A 14,006-nucleotide genomic window follows, 5' to 3' on the forward strand; every position below is an offset into this window, starting at 1 on the left:
ACGCGTAACGCAAGTCAGAATTGGCTGGGAATGTGCCGTTATAGAAGAAGGATGCGAAGGAGATGTTGGAGCAACGATGAGGAAGGGAACTGGACCAAGTGGAATAGAGGAGGGATGTCAATATTACAGATACGAAGGTAGTACACACTTAATTGCCTGTTCGGGAATGGTTGTTACCACGGTGTCCGCGCTTTACAGTGCACTGAGTATACAGAACGAATATCATGACCACAAGCAAACTACTCGATACTATTTCCAGTATGTACTTATCGATTGCAAAGAGGATCGACTTGTAACCTTGAAGTAGACGTAGCAGTGTAAGAGTGGCAATGTTCCTCGGTCCTAAGCACCAAACCACCCACGCCATTTGGTGGTGGTGGGTTCTTCTCTTTGTTGCTTCATCACAACCACAGTGTCCGTGAAACCCAAACTACGTTCTTTATTTGCTCAGCTATTTTTATATACGGCATTGAGGAAGCGTGTTTCGAATATGAACAAAGAGGAATTTTAAGCATTGGGTAGTGGAGTGACCACGAGCAGGGCATCATGTATCAGTCAGAAACTAGTTTACAACGGATGATCCTACCGTAAGACGCCATGGTTCCTTTCTATGTTGGGCCAAACGTAAAGATAATATACAGTCGCTGAGGCATTCAAAGCAGTCACAAAACACAAAACCATCCAAGTGCTAGCATGTGCGTGGCAGGGTTTTGCATGACATAGAAATGTATAGTCATCTCAGCATGTCCATGCCGCAACGATACCGTCTTTGCGGCCTTCAACTAGGAAGCCATCCTTCAGTCGCACTCGCTCGACTGTTGCAGGCGATGGGCCCTGTTCATCGGCGCCGACTCCGGCGCCGCAATCCCAGTGGTGGCCATCGGCTTTGTCGTAGACCTTCACAACGTTCTCTCCTGCAGCCGCAACAATCCGCTTGGTATCGAACATCATGCTGGTAATGGGCTTGTCATAGGCGTAGGCATCATAGATCGATCCCATTCGGAGATCCCATATCTGAAGGCAATTAGCACCCAAGCAACCAAGCCCAGAAACAAAATAACATACCCTGATACTGCGGTCTTGACTTCCAGTGACCAGATGCACATCGTCGAATTGTAGGCATGTAACAGGGCCAGTGTGGCCCACCAGGCTACGATGAACCTGTCCACTGCGCAGATCCCAAAGACGGACCATACCGTCTGCCGTACCGCAGGCTAAAGCGGCATCGAAGCACTGGACAGCCCCGACAAAGTCTGCCGATGCGTCCGGCAGGCGTCCTGAGGGGCGCCATTGCGAATCTCCTCCCAGCGACGACGCCTGCGCGGCCGCCCACAATACATCGAGCGTTTGCACACAACGCCCTTTGACCAGATCCCACTGTCGCAGTGTCTTGTCGGCTGACCCGGAAATCAGCGTGTCGCCCTTGAAGTGAAGCGCGGTAATTTCGTCGACATGAGCGTCTAATGAGTAGACGAAGCAGTCCTCCAGCGTGGTGGAATGGGATGCCACGGAAGCGTCGTCGGCTGGAACGGTTTCTTCGTCTCCATCATCGCGGCGGGTGATGCGATTGTCGCGAGTGGTCATCGTTCGGGCGCGACTCAAATCCCATAATTTGACAGATGCATCCATCGAGCCCGTGGCAACAATGTTGTCCTCAATCTGAAGACAGCGCACCGAAGCATTATGCCCTTCCAGGAATCCAATGCAACGGCCAACATTGAGATCCCAAACCCGCACGGTGTCATCCAGCGCCGCGGTGATCATAGTACCAAATGGATAGTCGAAATCAATCGCAGTGACCATGTCGGAATGAGCCGTCATTTGTTTGATCTCCGAACCCGGGCTGAAATGTTCATGTAAAATCGGCATCGAGCGTTTCCCTGTTTTGTCAGCCAGTGTTCCCCCACGGCATAGTAGAGGGAGAGACTTACTTATTGATTTCTGCTTGACGCTCTTAGGGGAAGGAATCTTTTGGTATATAGACTCAGACATGAAGGATGCATCCATTGCCGGGTCTTCCGAAATGGTCGAGTCATCGTTTGCTGCTGATGACTTTGGGGTTGCCGGGGCCTGAGCCTGCGCTTGAGCTGCTTCGTCTTGTTCAATATCTTCCAACTTATTATCAACCTCCGTCACTAAGCCTTGGTCAGCCGCTAGCCCAGATCGCATATGGTAACCCTAATTCCTGCTCACATTCATGCTCCAGTTCGGCTTCCTCCATCTCTAGGCTGGCTAACCGGTCTAGAACAATCTTGCGCATGTTGTGCAAGTTTGCGATCTTATTGTCTATCTCATGTATCTCCGAGCTGCACATATTCTTGCGAACACCCATCAGGTCCATCCTGCGGCTGAGTAGATCTCGTTCCTTTCTCAAGTCGGTGGGCGCGGAAGGTAAAGCGGCGTGCGTCTCCCCATCCTTCAATAGCTTCTTGCTCTTGGACGAGCGCCGGCGGTGGGCCTTTCGATATTCAATATCATCTTGGGAGGCTTGAAATCCTTGGAAGAGCGAGTAGGAGCTGCTGTCCTCAGGTATGTTCATGAGAAGCTCATCAGGAAGGGAGGAGATGGCTCGCGATTGGATCTCAGATGTAGACAGTTTAGAGCGGACCAAATCGGTAGGTGTGGTTTGGGTCAGGGAGAACACATTGCGCTGAGCGGCAGGGCGCCGCAGCTCGCGCTGGATGTCAACCATGGCGTTGTGGTAGTGGCCGCCGTTGGAAGATTCGGAAGTCGGTCCCATCAAATGCCCAGCAGTCGATGTGACTTTCCGTCCAAAGGCCTCAATATGACGAGTCTGATCCACGGATAGAGTGCCATGTCAGTATTGATCTGTTCTGCCGTCAACAACGTCAAGAGAACACTACCGTGATGCCGGTTCCTAGAAGACCATCCTGTTCGACAATATCTGATAGACCGGAAGGCGAATCATCACGACGGCGCCTGTCCATGACAGCAACACCGGCGAGGGGGGCGAAGGAGAGCTTGAGGCACTCAAGCCCATACGAGAGTTGCAGCGTTGGGAAAGGAAAGGGTCGTTCAGCAGGGTGCGGTCGTCAGTCGGGCAGTTGGTCGGCTTTCTTTAAGCCTTGAAGATTGCGGAAAGAAGTTCTGGATGGACGGAGTTGCACGCGATGAATTACCGTGTTTCGGGTGGTATTTTACTGGAGAGAGCTCGAGCTCAGTCTCCACCCAAGGAAGGGAGAAGAGGACGGTGGCTGTGCGTGATAGTATGAGAGGTGAGCGATAGAACCGAAGAGAATCGACATGACGCCAGAAGAAAAGTGCATCGAATCCCCATATATATCCAAAGGTCTTTTCCCAACCATCAGCGAGTCTTCCTCTCCAGATTTAGGCAAGGCAGGCAAGGAAAAGAGAAGGAACAGGCACATGACATGACGGCATCACCAGCCACAAACCTGTGATCATCCTAAATTACCTACCGCCTATGGTACGGTACCAGCTCCCCGAAGTCGGCCTAGCAGTACCTAGATTACCGTAATTACCACGTATAGATGTATAAATCGGATTTAAAAGTGACCTAGTCCTCCCTGTCAGGGCGCCTTACAAGCAAAATCCGGCGACAAATCATGAACCAAATACTGGGATCTTAGTTTGCTATCGCGCATTGAGCTCGTATAATTTGTGCAGCCGTCGGAATGTAGTCCTTATGCCGCTCTCAAAATCGAGTCAGAGCCGTGGAGATCGGCAAGGCTAGTGCTGTAGGTTCTGTAACCTGCCCAGCACTTAAATCCGATATCGTTCCCAAGGAATGTGTGAAACCTCTACGTCGCCGATTCTCTGCTTCCGATAGTGAAATTGAATTCTTTTCTTTCATAAATTGATAATCTTGCAACATCATGGATACAGCCATTGATCTTTCCGATGCCTCCAAGGCGTTGGATCTTGCCAACATCCGTTTCCAGCTAATGTGAGTCGACGATCAGCCGGAAATAATCCTGCCCCTCCGTCCGTCCGTCATTATCGAAGATCCCCTCATTCTTAAGACGGTCGACCATCATCCCTGCTACTCGCCCCCTACTCCCACCGTCGTATGGCTTCAATTTCATTGCATACCTCACCACTTAGCCTCACTCCCTAGGAATCACAGAACAGCCCACTAATCTGCTTCCTATAGCCGACTTGAAGACACTATCACTTTCCATTTGATCGAACGAGTCCAGTTTCCCCTCAACAAGCCCGTCTACACTCCCGGCGGTGTCTCAATCCCCGAAACTGATATCAGCCTCTTGGACTACCTGCTTCGCGAGCAAGAACGCATTCAGTCCCGCGTCCGTCGCTACCAGTCGCCCGATGAATACCCTTTCTTCCCCGAGGTTCTGGAAGAGCCGATCCTGGCGCCCCTGCAATACCCCAGAATCTTGCACGACAATGACGTGAACGTCAACAGCATCATCAAGCAACGCTACATTGAGAACATTCTTCCCGCCGTCTGCGCTCAGTTCGGCCGTGAAGACCGCGGCGAAACTCAGGAAAACTATGGCTCCTCGGCTACCTGCGACGTCAGCTGTCTACAGGCCCTCTCGCGTCGCATCCATTTCGGCAAGTTTGTCGCCGAGTCCAAGTTCCAAAAGGAACCCGAGCGCTTCGTCAAATTGATCAAGGCCAATGACCGCGAGGGTATTGATGCTGCTATCACCGATGCGAAGGTCGAACAGAAGGTTCTCGAGCGCCTGGCGTTGAAGGCTAAGACATACGGCACCGATCCCGCCTTTCCCACGGAGAGCGGACCCAAAATCAATGTAGAGGCGGTGGTTGCGATGTACAAGGTGAGAATATTCCTCTACTTTGAGGTCTGGAAGTTCGCTGATTGTCTTCTAGGAATATGTCATTCCCCTTACCAAGGTCGTCGAGGTCGATTACCTGATGCAGCGCCTGAAGGGCACGCAATGGGAGTGAAAAGACACGGGTGATTACTTGTTTCTCACCTACGAACAGATTTCTTAGATACTATTATGATACCATTAAAATGTGCGATAGAAGAAGGCGAGTTCCATACCATGTAGAATAGGGAATCACGTGATCACAACTCACACGGTGGGTAGATCATGTATGTGCATGTCTGGATGCTTTAACACAGATCTTCAAAGTCTTAGAACGAATTGTATCCCGAACAAAGTGCTTCCAGCCTTGTCTTACCGGCTTGAAGGTAGAGAGATATCGACCACCAGGCAAACCGACTGTGCAGCATAGTGATCTGACTCAGCAGCACAATACCCCGCCTTGTGAGCAAATGCTCCCTCATTGGATTCTTGCCTTCACCGCCCACTCTAGATCGAAACACGTGCCCACAGGTCCCGCGGCCCCTGGGCGCTGCACGCGCGAAACCGACTGTATACAAAGCAAAGGAATTCATGATTCCCATTCACTCAATTTTGCGTTTGACCACCCGAACCTTTAAATTCCTGCCTCCCTGATTTTCTGCCATGCTCTGAACTCTTTTATCTCTCTCAATTCCCCATTCCGACTGCCACAGTGACCGCAACAGCAACCACTCCCGATCGCTCGTCTGTGTGACGAAGTGCGTCGCCCTCTGGCGGCCGCAACCCGAAATCGCTTTCAAACCCACCCAACTTCATATCTCTCGTCATGAGTCAAACGTTGACAACAAGACAAGCAGAGGAGCTGTAAGCTTCTCTGCGAATTCCGATTTGAGTTGTCTGCTGATCCACTGATACAAGGCTAGGCACAAGTCCCTAATAGCTTATCTATCTTCCATAAATGCTACCCGAAGCGTTGCGACCATACGCGAAGAGCTCCCGATCGGCGACGGCTTTGACGACACCGCATGCAAGAAATATGAGGGACTGCTGGAGAAAAAATGGACGAGCGTGGCTCGGCTACAGAGGAAGGTGAGAGCATTTTTCTCCCTACCCCGCTTGAAATCACCAACCGCTTGCCCTGGGCGCGGGACCGGGAGAGGGGTTCGCATGCGCTGACGAACAGTGAAGATCATGGACTTAGAGTCGAAGGTGTCGACCTTGCAGGCCGAATTGGACTCCATGGCCTTGACGTCCCGATCACGACCTAACCAAGACCCCACGAGCTGGCTCCCCTCATCACCGGCGCGGCACAAATTTCAGTCGCACCGCGATGCAGTGACTTGCGTTGCCTTCCATCCTGTCTACACATCGCTGGCGTCGGGCTCCGAAGACTGCACCATCAAGATCTGGGATTGGGAACTAGGCGAACTGGAGAGGACACTCAAGGGCCACATGCGGGCAGTTTCGGGTCTGGACTATGGCGGACAAAAAGGGCATACACTGCTGGCGTCCTGCTCAAGTGACCTTACAGTCAAACTATGGGACCCTAGCAATGACTATGCCAATATCCGAACTCTTTCCGGACACGACCATTCCGTCTCGGCGGTCAGCTTCCTGCCCAACAACGGAAATCTGCTCGTGTCGGCCAGTCGCGATGCCTCCATCCGTATATGGGACGCATCCACGGGCTATTGCGTCAAGACAATCCGTTCGAATGATAATTGGATTCGAGACGTCTCCCCTTCATTTGACGGGAAATGGCTGGTGTCGGGTGGCAGAGATCAGGCCGCCACTGTGTGGGAAGTTGCGACGGCGGAGGCGAAGGCTACACTATTGGGTCATGAGAACTATCTCGAATGCTGTGTCTTCGCGCCGCCAGCCAGCTACAAGTATCTAGCAACCTTGGCTGGCTTGAAGAAGCCCCCCCCTGCAACCAGCTCAGCCGAATTTGTTGCGACCGGGGCTCGTGACAAGACGATCAGACTCTGGGACTCGCGGGGACGGCTGATCAAGACCTTGGTCGGTCATGATAACTGGGTCCGAGGCTTAGTGTTTCATCCTGGAGGCAAATATCTGGTCAGTGTGGCGGACGACAAGACTATCCGGTGCTGGGATCTCTCACAGGAAGCCAAGCTCGTCAAGACCATTAGCGACGCGCATGGACACTTTGTCAGCTGCATAAGGTGGGCTCCCGATGTGGTGACGGATGATGCTGTCACAGAAGAGACCACTGAGGCTGGTCCTGGGGCTCAAAGACAGGAGGCGAACAAGAAGATCCGGTGCATCCTGGCCACTGGAAGTGCGGATTCATGCGTGAGGGTTTTTTCATAGTCGGTGGGCGAAGACAAGAAAGCTTCAAATCTTAATCCCAGCGCTCTAATGTCTTCCTATTGTTCTATCTTACTCGTGACAGGAATCGCGATGCATTCATCCTTCTCATCCACTCTTCATGCCCCCGCTTGCCTGCTGCCTATCTGGATATAAAGTTTTACCGTGTTTGCTGTACATTTTTGAACATCATACCTTAGCAATGCATGTGAGGGAGCGGGATCATGTCTTCATATGCCTTTTGCCTTGCGGGTATTGCTGCGAAACTGTTCTCTTACAAAGCTGAGTCGGAGAGTAGTGACCCTGGGGATTTCTTTCGGAAAAGTTCGTCAACGGTGCTGGTCTCGTTGCGAGCAGTTTCTTAGACAGCTTGATGAATGACATGTGAGAATAATTATCTGATGAATCAATTTTCATGTAGTTTCATGCGTCGATTTGAGGTAGTACATGTTGAACGATGCTGTGTACGATACAGCACATCTCCATGGATCGACAGTACAGTCAGTAGTTCTATTAGGCTCCCGCGGTCCTCACCCGGCGAACGAACCACGGCTACTTTCATTCTCTTTCCTCAGCCCACTCGGAATTCACCCTCCGCTCCACCTTGCCTTCAACCTCCTTGCAACTTCAAGCTTACCAATCGCTACTCTACAAGTGCGCGGTCTACACTACCAGTTTGCGATGTCCTGAACATCAATCTGACTGAAAGTAATTTGTGTGATGCGACCATCCTGCAATTGAACGTCCCGCCATGGTCCCGTCCACCTCCGAACCGGACGAGACATCGAGCTCTCTAATTGCCCACGAACCACTGATCGACAGACCAGTGAGCCCACAGACGGTGAATCCAAGAGCTTCATCACGAGTTTTGCTACGACTCTACATCTCTCACTCTCTCTCGACATGGAATTCCCGCATGTTTGAATTCGGGGCGGTCCTGTTCCTGGCGTCCATCTTCCCCGGAACCCTGCTATATGCCTCAATCTACGCACTCGTGCGGTCCTTATCGGCCGTTGTCTTGTCATCATTGCTCGGTTCGGTTGTGGACCAATCCAATCGATTGACTGCACTTAGACATTCGATCGGTACGCAGATGGCTCTTGACCTTCCAGTCGATAGTATGCTAACAGCATCCTAGTCTGGCAGCGACTCCCCGTAGCGGGCTCCTGTGCTTGCTTTGTGGTGCTACTTGCTTCGTCGAATTTGACGCTGAGGATCCTGCTCTTCTTAACGACAGTGGTGCTGGCCTGTTTCGAGAAACTCGCCGCCACGGCCAATACAGTAGCAGTGGAGCGGGATTGGGTAGGTTCATGACATGCACGACTGCACGGTAATCTTCTGACGTGCTGAGCAGGCCATTGTTGTGGCAGATGCTTTGGAGATACCTCGTCAAGGTAGGAGCCCTCTAGCATAATCTCGCTCGATGTAAGCTGACTGAGTAGACCTCAACGCATCTATGAGAAGAATAGATCTTTTTTGCAAGCTCATTGCCCCCATATTCATTTCGCTGGTTGACGGCTTCTCCACCAAAGCTGCTATATGGACGACTCTGGGGGTCAACGTGTCTTGTGTTGCTGTTGAATACGTTGCCATCGCACAGGTATGATGGGTCGTCTCGTGTCCGATTCAATGCTCACCAATTCCAGGTCTATGCTTCAGTTTCTCAGCTGGGACGTAATATGCCAGCGGCTGGATCGGAGGGCGCCCTGGGCAGTGCGACTGAAACTCGGAGCGTAGCTCAGCGATTTAAGCAGCGGATCACAGACGCTGCAGCTCCGTGGAAAGAGTACACTCGAAGTCCCCTCTTCCTAGCCAGCTTTGCTTTGAGTCTACTCTATCTGACGGTCTTGTCTTTTGGCGCGACCATGGTCACTTACCTGCTTCACACCGGTTTCACCCCCCTGCAAGTGAGCGCAATGAGAATTGGTGCTGTGGCGGCGGAGCTATCCGGGACTTGGGCGGCTCCATTCATCATGAACAGAATCGGACCCATACGGTCTGGGTTGTGGTTCTTGAACTGGCAGTTCGTCTGTCTGGTGACAGCGGTGGCGGCCTTTGCCTTACTCGACCCCTCTTCCCAGGTGGTCGCTGTCAGTCTGATCGTGGGCGTGGCGCTCAGTCGGGTCGGGCTATGGGGATTCGATCTGTCCGTACAGTTTCTGGTGCAAGAGGTAAGAAGTCCTATTGCTAGGAAGGGGCCCAACGCTGACGAGAGCAGGGAGTCGACGAAGATTGCCGGGCTCGGTTCTCCGCGACGGAAATAGCTCTCCAAAACATCTTCGAGCTGCTATCATTTGCGACTACCATCGCCTTCCCCTCACCGGAACAGTTCAAGTACCCAGTGTATATCAGCTACGGTGCCATCGCAATGGCTGCAGCTTTCTTTGCGGCGTATGTGCGCAAGGAACGGGGACATTTGCTCCATACGTCGAAATGCCTCGGTGGGGACAAGAAGGGGCTTGTACCTGGGGAGGTGCTCTACCACAGGGTACGGTGAAGAAAGCAGGACAGTCTTATGTCATATAGAAGTGATGATTCCAGTAAATACATCCACCTTACGTGTAGACCATTCTTTGTTCCCTTGTGATTCCGTAGACGCAGCGCGGTCCGCGGCGGGTGTTCCCGGCGACGGTTCCTGAACCCACGCTGGGTGATCGTCAGTCCCGCTTCATGCGCTTCGACGCCAACAGACACTCATCATGCATGCTCCTGTTCAGGTCAGATCTGAGGACCATGGAGGTATCTGCCCTCGCACATTCCAAGTACCTTATCTCACCAGTCTGTATACTGACTATGCTAGACTCCGCGAGCACGTGGCATGGGCCGATCAGGTCCCCGCCGCCGCACGGGGTGTCTGACGTGCCGGTCGCGCAAGGTGCGGTGCGACGAGGTCAAACCGGCATGTGCGAACTGCACTCGTCTGCGTCTCCCATGTACCTACAAGACCATTATCGCGGACCGCATCTCCTCACGAAGAATCAACTGCCAGAATGATCCTGCAGCCTCCGCAACCGTGGCTGCTGGAACACCCTCTGACCGTCCCGACGTGAACTTCTTCCACACTGTCCTATGTGAAGACGGAGTTCCAGCCTCGTCACCACCACGACAGCCAGCCTCTGACCATCCGCCTACCGAATCCGCTGTCGACTTAGTCTCCTCGTTCGATATCCTCGGTTTCATTGGGGAGTTTACCTCTGACTTTCAGCAGAAGCACCTCGACCTAACCACGAATGGGCCCTCTGGCTTGTCGGCGGGACCTGAGCTTGCCAGTGTCGCTACCACTACAGAATCCACCAGGAACCCTGCACAAACGATGAACTGGGCTTCTAGCGCGGATATGAGCTCGATTTCTGGCAGTTTGGGCGGGTGTCCTTCTGGAGGGACGGATGCCCCCCATCACGAACAGACGCCGTACGAAGCGGGACTGTTCGCGCATTTCGAGACAAGCAATCCGCCGCCTACAATCTTTGGTCCGGTCGACCTGGATTGGAAGTATGTGCGAGCACGGATCGTGCGTCAGTCGCGAGACTGTCGAGCTGTCTTACTTGGTATCTACTGTTATTCGGAGGTGCATCAGACGTGGGTCGAGGGGACGGCGTGGGACCGCAACCGCAAGTCCAGGTACCATCAGCTAGCGTGGTCGGAAGTGCAGTCATGTCTAGTCATGAAGGTATCAGAGCCCGTGCTCGGGCACGTTTTCACAACGGTGCTGATGTTGATGTTGGCGGAGGTAGGTGATTCTCTAGAGACTTGCAGGATCGTGGACTCACCAAATAGCATCTGTCGAGTCCAGATCTGGGGGAAACGGGTACGTCCTTCCTCCACTCAGCCTATCTACTCCTACAACGCTTCCATGGCCGGACAAGGCTCTGGACGGGCGTGAGCCGCCTGATCAGTTCCTGGGTCTCGCTGTTAGACGTCAAGGCATTGATCGCCGGGCGTGAGGGCGATCCGCTCGTTGGCCTGGGAAGCCTTGCGCCAGTAGGAAGGGATGCTGGGGTCGTACCACCTGAGGAAAGCCATGGTGCGGATGAGGACAGCCCCGAGCCTGCGTTCCTCATCCGTGAAGCAGTCACCGGTCCGGCCTTTCAGTTTCTTCTGCAGACGCAACAGATCCTCCGACGGATTGTGTGCATAGACCTACACCACCGAAATCGCGGCACTGTTAGTGACGAGTTCGAGGTTCTCCAGCTCGCGCATCAGATAAGCGCCGACCTGGAAACGCTCTGGAACCGACGTCCACGCGTGCTCGACATCCACAGCAGCCCCAAGCTGCTCCACGACACTCTACAGCCTGCGGTTGCGCGGGAAGCATGCCGGACTTTCAGACAGTACATTGCCAACTTCCTGGCGATCTTCATCTACTTGCACCGCGTCGCATTCGCCATCTATCCGCGGACGGATCGAGTGCATCGAGCCGTGGAAGGCATTCTTCATCTGACAGCAATCGACACACAGTCCCCTGCAGGAGAGAAGCGACATCTGCCTGCGAGTTTCGTGTGGCCGTTGTTTGTGGCTGGCCTGGAGGCATCCTTGGAGCAGCGGCAATGGATCTTGTCGCAGATGAAGCAGATGAGCCAGCGAGGTGAGAACAGTGAGGACCAATCTCAGCCCGCGCGTCACCCGCATGCCGAAAATGTTTATCTCCTGCTGCAGGAGATGACCAGGCGGCAGGATGCGTCGCGAACGTGGGCGGATTCGCGCTGTGTGCGCCGGGAATTGTTCACTGATTCCTTCGTGATGATCTGATTGATAGCCGATCATGATCGGCGCCCCGACCGCTGCATGCAACACGTAAGCGCCGGTACGTCATCTGACTCGCAATTTCCGCGGAAGGCCTCCTTACTTCTTGTCATAATCCCATACATATATATCTCTCAGTCGCGCCGGATGTCTGGTTTGCTGGGTATGGCCCATGATGAGGTCCTCTGTCTTGGTGACTGAGGATGATATCCGTCCTGAGGATCCTCTCATACAGCATGCAGAGGAGGAATCCTCTGCTCCGCTGCCGTCCCGCCATGCCCTATTCCGTCTGTATTGGCTGACGGCCATAGTCTGCTGCGGGGGCCTGCTCTTCGGGTACGACTCTGGCGTGATCGGTATTTGATCTCTATCCCACAGGGCAAGGCCATAAGAATGACGCATACATGCAGGAGGGGTTTTGACCTTCGACTCCTTCCACCGGTCTTTTCGATATACCTCACAGAATGAAACCCGCGTTAGTGCCATTGCCGTGGGCGTCCAGCAGGCTGGCGCCCTGGTTGGCAGCTTGGTAATATGGCCCTTGACCAACCGACTCGGTCGTCGCCCTGCCATGGCCATTTGCTCCGTTGTTTTCTGTGCGGGGGTGATCTTCGAGATCCTCGACACCCATGCTCGGTCTGTCTTTTACCTCGGACGTGTCATCTGCGGCCTGGGTATCGGAGGCTCAGCTACCGTGATCCCGATCTATCTGACGGAGATGAGCCCAACCTCAATGCGTGCCCGGCTAGGCAGCTGCTACCAGTTCACCTTCACGATCGGCATCCTGATCTCGTACTGGATCGACTACGGGATGCAGTACGCGCCCAGCAACGCCGCACAGTGGCAGATCCCGCTGGCTTTGCAGCTCATCCCGGGCGCTCTGATGGGCGTGGGCATGCTGACTCTGCACGAAAGCGTGCGCTGGCTGCTCTCCCACGACCACGCCGACCAAGCCTGGGACAGCCTGACGTGGATCCGCGCCTCGCGCGGCCCCGAGGTCAAGGCCGAGTTCCGGGCCATGCAGTCGGCCATCGAGCGCGACGCCCACGCGACGGCCGACTTCTCCCCGCGGGAGCTCCTCCAGCGCGCCAACGCGCATCGGTTGATCCTGGGCGTCGCCCTGTTTGTCTGCCAGCAGTCCACGGGGGCCACCGCCATGGCTTACTTCGGCCCGCAGTTTTTCGCCCTGCTCGTCGGGGGCAGCAGTGACGTCTCAACGGCCTCCGACGCCACCGCCCGTCTGACATTGTTGCTGACGGGGATCTTTGGGTTTCTGAAGGTGATCAGCTGCCTGCTGTTTATTGCGTTTGTGGCCGACCGCTTCGGCCGTCGGCCGTTGCTGATTCTGGGTGCATTGGCCATGTCGGTGTGCATGCTTGCTACGGCAGCCGTTCTGCGAACCACCTCGGTTGCTCCGTCATCGCCGTCATCACCTGCCCATGCCACCCCTGACCCTGACTCAGACCCTGACCATGGATCCTCCTCGCTCTCGCCCGCCTCCCTCGCCACCATCCTCCTGATCTACCTCAGCATCGTGGCCTACAACCTGTCCTGGGGCCCCCTCCCCTGGCCGTGCAGCGCGGAACTCTTCTCGTCGGCGCGGATCCGCGAGCCCGGGGTGGCGATGGGGGTGGCGGCACAGTGGCTGTCGAACTTTGGGTGGTCGTCTGCGACGCCGTACCTGCTGCAGGGGCTGGGGTGGGGCACGTTTGGGTTGTTCGGGGTGCTGGATGCGGGGTTCGCGGGGCTGGTGTATGGATTTTTGCCCGAGACAAGGGGGATGGGGTTGGAGGAGATTGATTCTTTGTTTGCGGTTGCGGATGCGGGTTATGAAGGTGTCAGCAGTAGGGACGGGGATGATGTAGAGTGATGTTGTCCAGAGTTTGTTTTTATTTGCACAGTCCAGTGGCCTCGGCCCTTCGTATTCTCTTCCTTACATTTCACCTCAAAATATTTAAACAAAATCAGACAAAGGAAGTTACCGTAGGGCTGGCTAATTACGAACTAGAACCGTCAGAACCTAAACTGAAGCGATGTAACATCGAGGCATACCCCCTCTCCTTCCTCTGTCACTCGATCTACCCATTTGAATTGATATTGTTCTCGAAGTCCTCAGCGCCCACTCAAGCCCACCACTAAGGTAATCATAACCAC

At 54.0% G+C, this 14,006-nt stretch overlaps 6 protein-coding genes across 6 annotated transcripts; 5 read left to right on the top strand and 1 right to left on the bottom strand.

The window, feature by feature from the left end:
- Positions 1-491: 491 nt before the first annotated feature.
- mdv1 (WD repeat-containing protein) lies at positions 492-3,340 on the bottom strand. Its single transcript, XM_040946082.1, has 5 exons — positions 2,865-3,340; positions 2,194-2,794; positions 1,932-2,135; positions 1,066-1,880; positions 492-1,014 (listed from the first exon to the last, which is right to left on the bottom strand). Exons 1-5 carry the CDS (start codon positions 2,946-2,948, stop codon positions 739-741), a joined length of 1,980 nt encoding a protein of 659 aa, XP_040795265.1. The 5' UTR covers positions 2,949-3,340; the 3' UTR covers positions 492-738.
- A 440-nt stretch (positions 3,341-3,780) lies between these two features.
- BO72DRAFT_453865 (chorismate mutase ARO7) lies at positions 3,781-4,996 on the top strand. Its single transcript, XM_040946083.1, has 3 exons — positions 3,781-3,928; positions 4,136-4,787; positions 4,840-4,996. The coding sequence occupies exons 1-3, from the start codon at positions 3,858-3,860 to the stop codon at positions 4,915-4,917; spliced, it is 801 nt and encodes a 266-aa protein (XP_040795266.1). The 5' UTR covers positions 3,781-3,857; the 3' UTR covers positions 4,918-4,996.
- Positions 4,997-5,358: 362 nt separating this feature from the next.
- On the top strand, positions 5,359-7,569 carry BO72DRAFT_442446 (WD40 repeat domain-containing protein). The gene is made up of 3 exons (XM_040943509.1): positions 5,359-5,645; positions 5,705-5,870; positions 5,970-7,569. The coding sequence occupies exons 1-3, from the start codon at positions 5,608-5,610 to the stop codon at positions 7,110-7,112; spliced, it is 1,347 nt and encodes a 448-aa protein (XP_040795267.1). The 5' UTR covers positions 5,359-5,607; the 3' UTR covers positions 7,113-7,569.
- Positions 7,570-7,688: 119 nt separating this feature from the next.
- BO72DRAFT_481880 (putative iron-regulated transporter) lies at positions 7,689-9,672 on the top strand. Its single transcript, XM_040947704.1, has 6 exons — positions 7,689-8,194; positions 8,248-8,411; positions 8,464-8,503; positions 8,552-8,709; positions 8,756-9,280; positions 9,328-9,672. The coding sequence occupies exons 1-6, from the start codon at positions 7,861-7,863 to the stop codon at positions 9,604-9,606; spliced, it is 1,500 nt and encodes a 499-aa protein (XP_040795268.1). The 5' UTR covers positions 7,689-7,860; the 3' UTR covers positions 9,607-9,672.
- Positions 9,673-9,796: 124 nt separating this feature from the next.
- Positions 9,797-11,858, top strand: BO72DRAFT_481881 (Zn(II)2Cys6 transcription factor; the record flags this gene model as incomplete). The annotated part of the gene is made up of 3 exons (XM_040947705.1): positions 9,797-9,848; positions 9,910-10,839; positions 10,887-11,858. The coding sequence occupies exons 1-3, from the start codon at positions 9,813-9,815 to the stop codon at positions 11,856-11,858; spliced, it is 1,938 nt and encodes a 645-aa protein (XP_040795269.1). The 5' UTR covers positions 9,797-9,812.
- Positions 11,859-12,027: 169 nt separating this feature from the next.
- On the top strand, positions 12,028-13,722 carry BO72DRAFT_392493 (sugar porter family MFS transporter; the record flags this gene model as incomplete). Its single annotated transcript, XM_040941903.1, has 2 exons — positions 12,028-12,208; positions 12,263-13,722. The coding sequence occupies 2 exons, from the start codon at positions 12,028-12,030 to the stop codon at positions 13,720-13,722; spliced, it is 1,641 nt and encodes a 546-aa protein (XP_040795270.1).
- Positions 13,723-14,006: the final 284 nt, after the last annotated feature.

This window comes from Aspergillus fijiensis, assembly GCF_003184825.1.
Source record: "Aspergillus fijiensis CBS 313.89 unplaced genomic scaffold BO72scaffold_108, whole genome shotgun sequence".
NCBI classification, from domain to species: Eukaryota; Fungi; Ascomycota; class Eurotiomycetes; order Eurotiales; family Aspergillaceae; genus Aspergillus; species Aspergillus fijiensis.